The sequence below is a fragment of the Anneissia japonica genome, unplaced genomic scaffold, assembly GCF_011630105.1.
Source record: "Anneissia japonica isolate Jap-2015-1 unplaced genomic scaffold, ASM1163010v1 scaffold287743_len2803612_cov181, whole genome shotgun sequence".
In the NCBI taxonomy this organism is placed as follows: Eukaryota; Metazoa; Echinodermata; class Crinoidea; order Comatulida; family Comatulidae; genus Anneissia; species Anneissia japonica.
The window spans coordinates 2,171,435-2,179,741 of NW_022733259.1; the positions used below are offsets into that span (position 1 = coordinate 2,171,435).

Genomic DNA, 8,307 nt, shown 5'->3' on the forward strand with positions numbered 1-8,307 from the left:
CATGTATATATGCATGTATATATATATATATCATATCATATTATATACATAATTATTTAATAATAGTTTGGGAGGAATAGAATAATATAATTGTACAAGACTAGACAAGAACGACTCGCTCGACACGAAAATGTTAGTTTATTATTTGTTTATTTACAAACATTCAAATACCTCTGACTGCAAGCAATCGAGGAAAGACTAGACAAGAACAAACCCGCGCGACACGAAACGTTTAGTGTATTACACAAACGTTGAGACCGCTACACAACGGCCTTTGTTTCGAGATTTGAGCATGAAAGCAAGGCAAAAGCAGCTTTCTTAGCTACGTTTTTTGTCAGCTGATCGGTTAAAAAAAGTATTTTATTTTCATTTTATCACTGAAAAACAACTACTGTAAAATGTTTAGCCCATAAATATGATGTGTGTGAAGAAAACATTAAACAATATTTTAATTTGGACCTTCAAAAAGCAGTTAAAAAGAAATGGTTATGAATTTTTAAGGGGGGCTAAAGCCTGTTTAGCCCCCCCCCCCTCTAAATCCGCCCCTGCTGAAGTTACTTACAGTGGCGCATCTAGAGTATTGAAATGGGGACTGATGGGTGTTTATGTGGGTGGGAAGGTAAAGTGGGAGGGCTCGATGATTAAGTGAGGGGAGATAGGAAAAATGAGTGATATGAATATGTCCAGTCGGTGGGGGCGCCACCCGATCCAAGAGCGTGTGTGGGGGTGGTGAGCCACACCGTAGTTACGCCAATGGCTGTTTGGTATGACGTTAGATAATATAAGAAATCGTACTAAAATTTTGGAAAGTATACACGATACAAATCTTAGCTTCATTACTTTGGAAGTGTATTCAATAACTTCGGTTTATATGAAAATATAGAGAGGCCTACATATGATTGGTGTCAAAATGAGTTGAGCCTCATTGTAATCTGATAGAAAACATAAACATCGATTAATGTATTTACTTAACATCTGGTTTCCTTTAGATAATAGTTCTCCAGCGCTAATGCAGGTGTAAGAGTTCTGTGGGAGGGAGAGGTCATAGACTTGAATGCAGGCCGAATGTAGACTAATGGCTATATCGGGAAATGGTCTTTCATTTTAATATGTACAAATCATTTGATATGAGACTATAATGCAGGTGAATTCAATTAAATTCAAATTCAATTTATAAAAAAAAAATTGATTGAATTTCCGTTATTAATTGAGGATAAGTGAAACCTTTTTTAATAGGTATAAGCAAACAGCAATACAGCTGAATGTACTACCAAGCTGCATTGCTATTGCATCACAAACCTTTGAAAGGTCTTCTTGATCTGAGAGTTGAAGAATATTTGGATGATTCTTACCACTTGAACTTTTACCTACCAACATTACATCCAAATTTATTGCTTCAAAAAATGTATTATGATAATGTAGAACATCATTAAATATAATCAAATTATCATCATCATTATTATCGCTTTGGCCCTGCCGTAAAATAAACAACATATAGGGGGCGAATTAGGCCGAATGGTAATTTAACTTTATAATTCCGGCTATATTGGTTTTTTGTAATACGCGTGAGCCTATGCAGTGGCGTAACAAAGAGGTCTGAGTCTCCTGGCTAAGGCTTCTTCAGGGCCCTACTTACCAGGGGTGGCGCCAGTGGGGGGGGGGCTGGGAGCCAGAGCCCCCGGTCGGGTGGAGCTGCGCCCCCCCCCCCCCCCCTCGGGGGCACGGTCGAGATGGGAAAACCCGATTCATCGGAGAAAAAAAAATGATATGCAATTATGAAGATATTAGTAGACTCTAAAATTGATTAAATAGCCTTTGAAACCTCTAAATTGTCAAATTTTTGGGAGGATTTTCCCCCTCGACAACTTTCAAAAGATTTTGAGAGGAGCCCGACTACGCCCACTTTGCTCTCGTCGGGGACATCGGCCCCCTACCGGGGACCACTGACCTCCCGTCGGGCAAATCCTAGCGCCATCCTTGCTACTTACTCTGGGGGAAATCCCGTCAGGTTTCGTCGTCAGGTTTTGACGTTTTAGGAGAGTATTTTGATGTTTTTTTGTTTTTTTTATAATGCTGCTTAAAACATCGCTGCTCGGTTATGAGGCAGAAAATACAGATAAATACCTTGGGCAATGCCTGGGCTCGCTTTAGGCCTTGAGAGCTCTGTTTGATACTGCGTCTATATGATAAAGCTTACTAAAGTACATGTAGCTTCATTCAGATATACAGTCTATTATGAGCTCAGTACTTAATAATATAATTCAATAATTGAAATTTTAACTTTGTAGGCCTATAGGCCTATTAAATTATGTTAGTAGGATTCAACTGAAAATTTAAAATTTTCGCCAATCATGGTACACACAAAAACAATAACCTTCGAGTATTCTTTTGAATAGACGACTAAAAACGTTTCCATTCCTTAACCTTGTATGCCTATTACGTATTGTATTGTAGCATCCCTACTGTATTACATTAATTATTTTTCAGCCGACTTTCTAGTATCTTCGAATAAGTCTATCAGCCAACCTTTTAGCTATGATAAGCTTGAAGGTTCACCCTCTATCTATATAATTGTTTTTTAATAAGTGATTGGTCTGTCGCCCGAGCGATCGATTAATTGATTGATTCTCTTAATCGATTGATTAATTCTAAACTAAAAATTCTTAGAACGAGCATTGGTATTATTGGTATTGTTAGTAGGTTATCGAAAAGTAAAAGCATGAAATGTACAGTATTCGAATTTTCCTGCGCCGATTACTTTAAGTGTACCCGATATTCGCGTGAATAAACGTGAAAATTTCCTTAAGCGCCCCGTTTGAATAAGCGCCCCTCAATAATATTATGAGATTTTCTTTTTAGCAAGTCAATAATCCAATCAAACCTGGGACTGTGGTTGTTATTGACATGATCTGAGCTGCAGAATGTAATCACATTCTTCTTAGGTCAATATCAAAATGAGGATATTCTCTTGGACAGATTATAGCTCCGATCCCTGGACAGACAGTATATTTCCAACTTTCCTCTTCTTACATTGTCTAGGCCTAGTCCTATTCCTCTTTTTCTTTTTCCGACAATTTGCACCTTTACCTTTAGTTTTCAAGAAAACCTGCAATGATCCTGCCATCCTGCTGATCTCAATCGGCCGATGACCAACAAGCTAACCACTATCCACCACCACTAATTGCTCCTGCTCTTCTGCTGTCATGTACATTTTCACGGCATTTTTGTCATGAGAAATGCTCTCTGGACAATTATATTTCCCGTGCGGTTTACCGATGTCCTTATATTATCTTTTTCATTAAAAAGTGCCTCGAATTTAATAAGTTCCCATAAGAATCCCTCGATTTTCATCTATTTCCATAAGCGCCTCACTGAATTTCCACTCTGTTTTCATAAGCGTCAAGTTTGAATAAGCGCACCAAAAAGTGCAAAAAATTTAAGCGCCCGAGCGCTTATTCGTGCGAATACGGTATTCACTGACCACTACCAAAACCCTTGCACCAACACTTATACAGTGGTGTAACGCGTGTCCGTTCTTGTGCGGCGGTCCGCAACAGGACCCCCGACCCATATCCATAAGGTCCCCGATCCATCACCCTGACCCAACGGAGATTTGTTGATACATAACAGCATGGCTCTCTGACATCGACTGTATACTTATATCATATTATATCCAGCGATGGATTAAAGGGGAGGGGGCAGTCGGCCAGATTCCCCCTAAATTTGTCAAATTTTCTTTTTAAAGAATATTATATTCAAAGTTAAGTCTGTAAGTGCCATTTTCAGTCATCTATAGGTGTCATAATCATACAGTTTCTCATCTCAGACCAACCATGGCGGGGCTAAGGTGTTATATACCCGCCATATTTGAAGTCCCTTCTATTTTAAATTACTGGATCCGCCATTACTTATTTCGTCGTTAAAGACATTTAGAACACAATGACAAACATGACTGAAAAACGAGCACATCTAAAGTGGAATTGGCTTGGCGACCGATTCCCAAAAATGTCCCCAGTCTCAGAAAGCCACAGGGCCCCCGACCCCTGCATTACATCACTGCACTAATACATTGTTATGAAGCGCACGCATGGCTAAAATATGATTAGTACTATTATAGTAGTCCTACTTGTTAATTTGCAAACTTCACAATTATCAATTTTCACAAGTGTACAAACAGTACGGTACTCTTATTCGGTACCCCCTCCCTGTCCTCTATAAGTGTACAAAAAATGTAGACTAGCAAAACCATTATCCATGTACTTGGTTGCTTAAAAATGAATATTATATTCATGGTTACGTTATAATTTTACCATTATTTTACATATTGCGTGTTATTTTGAATCAACATTTTTGTGCATATGTAAGAGTGTACAAAAGTGTCTAGCCCTCCCCCCTAGCGTACTGTTTGTACACTTGTGAAATGCTGATAATATTTAACGACTCCTTAATTTACCTACTTCATGTTTCGAAAACCAATCTTATATTTGCACGTTTTTTCTCATACTTCTCAAATTATAATAAAGACACGCGAGTCGTGTATTATAGCTTAGGCCTAATTCAGATGTTTGTGGACAAAGATACCGGAATGTTGCTATAAAATCAGATGTACTCTACAACGCCCTGTCGTTTAAATCTGGGTCGTTTATGCAGTTTATTTCAACAATTTCAAGCATCTTCATTTATGAATTGCATTGCAGACAAAAAGTGAGGGGATAACTCCTTAAAAAATGTGGGGGGGGGGAACCTGTCCTCTACCCCTTCATCTGTGCCCAATGGGTGCATGAGAGTCCACACCACCCTCAGCCCCAACATGGTTGGGGGTTGAGGTGCGTAAACTTCGAGAATATGGACCTGTGGGTGCCCGGAAATTGGACTCTCATGTTTTAAAAACCTTACCAATAATTCATGTCGACAATATAATACAATTTGCTTCATACAATTTAGGAGGGGTGCGATCGCATCGTCTACACCCCCCCCCCCCTTGCATCCGCCCCAGCTATTATTGAATTGTACGGTAAAAGTTTGCAGCAGAGTAGGCCTATACTAATTCGTTTTCTTTTTATCCCCAGCCGAGGATGACGATGACTGGAAATGACACGGACACCGATCGGGATAATATGGGCCTATTAATCTTTGAATGCACCGTTATATCATGCATGTCCATCGTGGGGTCCGTTGGAAATACTTTGACCATCATAGCAGTTTTGACCAATAGGCATCTTCGCGAACCTGCACAGTATCTGGTCGTCAGTCTAGCTATAGCCGACTTGATCCCGTGTCTTATAACTGACTCTGTATACGTTGTGTCAGCTTGGCATCAGGAATGGTTCCTGCCAAACGCATACATCGTCTGCCAGATTATTGGTTTGCTGACGGTACTCTGCCTCGAAGCTTCTGTAATGAATCTAACCCTGATAGCGGTTAATAGATATGTCTGTATTGTAAAATTCAACAAGTATAAGAAGATATTTACACCGCGACGCACAGTGTTTTTTTGTGTGATGGCGTGGATTCCTCCGATCATCGGCGTCGTAATCCCCATTAGCCACCAGTTTAACGTGTTTGGAATCCACGCTCGTATGCTTTCGTGTAGTGTAGAAGCCACTGATATTGGATGGTGGTATCTTACTCTCTTACTTGTAATTTACATACCCATAGCAATGTCTGTCATTACATTTTGCTATATAAATATATTTCGAAAGGCGAGGGCAAGCCGCCGCCGGATCGAGCAGCACGCCACTACCACAAGGGGTGTACCAACGACTAACAATTCTCAAAGCGCAAATCCTGGTGTTAATTCATCAAATAGGGAACCACAGCCAATAAATAGCAGTACATATCAGTTGGCATCACTGAACGATGATAAACCCTCACCTCCTCCCAAACATGAGCAACAGAATATTCAACGAACGCGACCGATTGTCGATTCTGAAAGCATACCACACTCAAAACTAAACCTGAAAAAGGAAGTACGCTTAACTGTAAATTTATTCATAATTTTCGTCATATTCGTACTCTGTTGGCTACCAATTACGTTGGCTATAATATTTGATTCAAATTTTAAGGCTCCAGATGCAGTTTGGCAAGTGGTTAGTATATTGGCTTTGGCTAACTCGAGTTGTGACCCTGTCGTCTACGTGTGGCGTAGCAAACACTTCAGACAGTCATATAAGCGAATTCTCAAGTGTTCTTTAGGTAGTACAACATCATTATCATCTGAACATTAAACACCATTTGAGTCATTTCTACATGACTAATTAGCGTATTGTTTCCATGAGCACGGACGGATCGCGTACAAATGTGTCCAGTGCGCGCTGGAGCAAAAACATCAAATCAATAATCGGTACTCAAGAATCTGTGACGGTCTGTTCGCCGAATACCAGTTCACCGGAAAACGTCTGGCAGACTATTTGCCGAACAGACTTTTCCCCCGTATTTCACTTTGCCGACATACCGACGTTTTGGTGGCAAACTCGCTGACATTTTTATTCGCCAATAGCCAATACGCCGATATATGAAAATTACAAATAATCAATTTTCCGACAGATTCGCCGACAGTCATTTCACAGACAGCCAGTTCGCCGACAGTCAAATGGAGCGATCGTCTCTTGACTCAAAAAGTTTTGAGGTTGAGGTTACAAAGGCCCACGTGTTCATGCACATTAAGGTCTACATACAGAACGCTTGAAAGCATTAATATCGAATTAAAACATCAGAAATTCGATTTACTGCATGGGTTCACTCTGTGTACTGCTATTGGGTCGCTCCCTTCATTTCTTCAGATTTTGGATACACCCTTCTTCTCGCTTATGCATTGTAAATCATAATATCGAATTACAAATGAACGTATAAAGCATCAGTTTCACACAGGTGTTACATGCTGGAAAGGCCACGTAAGGGCTGCTTTAAATCCGCCACTCCTTTTGGCCTAATGATTGTCTGCCGAAAAAGTACTGTTACAGTTGTAAACTAACAACTTACTGTACATACGACCTTCCCGACCCTCCTTGCATACACCCATTCGTACGTACAACATACACAAACGCAACGCTCTCACTGACACGTGCAACGTACTGCGTACTACCTGAAAACAATGTACACGCAACAAAGAACAACGTATACGTTCAACCGATTCACTTCTATTAATCTGTACAGGGGCTTATGGCTTACATATTTATTTGGTCCGTATGCATTCATAAGTTTCGATTAATAAAGAAGGCATATCAATTATTTACCTGCAAAGCTATACAAATTATATTTTTAAATGAACTTCAGAAAAAAAACCCTGAAACTTTCATTCTGGCAAAATATATGTATGGGTTCAAAATGTAGACCGACTAGGAACGGTGTACAGACATACAAGAATACTTTTTAAATACTCAGTTTGTCCAAGGCTGACGGCTGAAAAAAAGAAAAAAGTGAAATATTATACAATGCAAAACGAAAACCATACATATACAGTATTTTCGTTATGTACGGTACATTATGCAATAACGTATTAAGCGATATGAATTTTGTTTTGAATTAAAGTGCAATAAATGAATACACTTCAAAGACTGGTATACTTAAGAAACCTTAGGCCTCACTGGACTAATACGGTACTATAAGCATAATTCGGCCAAAGTATCGACTCTTCCTAGGCAAATGTATTTGACTTACTATGTGTTTGTACACGTTAAAGAACGCACTCTTCGGGAAAAGAGTAGGGGAACGTCTCCTGGTGTACTGCCGAATTACCGGAAGAAGAACCCACACTGAAAATATGTCTTCAGACTTTCTTGGGTTATCCTTGGTGCGTATCACACCGGATAAATCCAATCAAATAATAATATATTATTTTAACGCCACCATTAAAGTTATTGACAGTGGTAAAATTTGAGGGAGCGGGATATTAGTGAGCGTAGATAGGTGGCGGAATTAATTGTCTCAGCGATAGCACTTCATTGCTCTCTTCACATAATTACTTTTCAAATAATTGCTATAATTCTGATCTCAACCCTCCTTGACGTGAAATGATTCTAGAAGCGGTTCATTTTATCACGAAACCATTGGATTAATTAGTTATTTGATGGACAATCAGTTTGATGGACTTCGATCTGAGCACATTCGTCTAATCGTGTCTTTTCGTGATATTCAAATTGGGATCTATAGCAGTAGCCAACAAAGGACTGGAAGCCTTTATTTATATAATACGCTACATAAGTAATAATAATAATAATAAAAATAATAATAATAATAATGGTAAACATAATAGCGATAGCAATAGTAATGCTGTTGCTGTTGTGATTGTAGCTGATTCTACTGTTA

The 8,307-nt window shown here is 39.3% G+C and overlaps 1 protein-coding gene across 1 annotated transcript in view; it reads left to right on the plus strand.

Moving 5' to 3' along the window:
• The window catches only part of LOC117116052 (G-protein coupled receptor moody-like), a 6,932-nt gene extending 597 nt beyond the window's left edge, over positions 1-6,335 (plus strand). Inside the window, exon 2 of the mRNA XM_033259994.1 lies at positions 5,070-6,335. Coding sequence (XP_033115885.1) covers positions 5,076-6,227 — 1,152 coding nt within the window. The 5' untranslated portion in view covers positions 5,070-5,075 and the 3' untranslated portion in view covers positions 6,228-6,335. The remainder of the gene's footprint in view (positions 1-5,069) is intronic.
• The last annotated feature ends 1,972 nt before the right edge of the window (positions 6,336-8,307 follow it).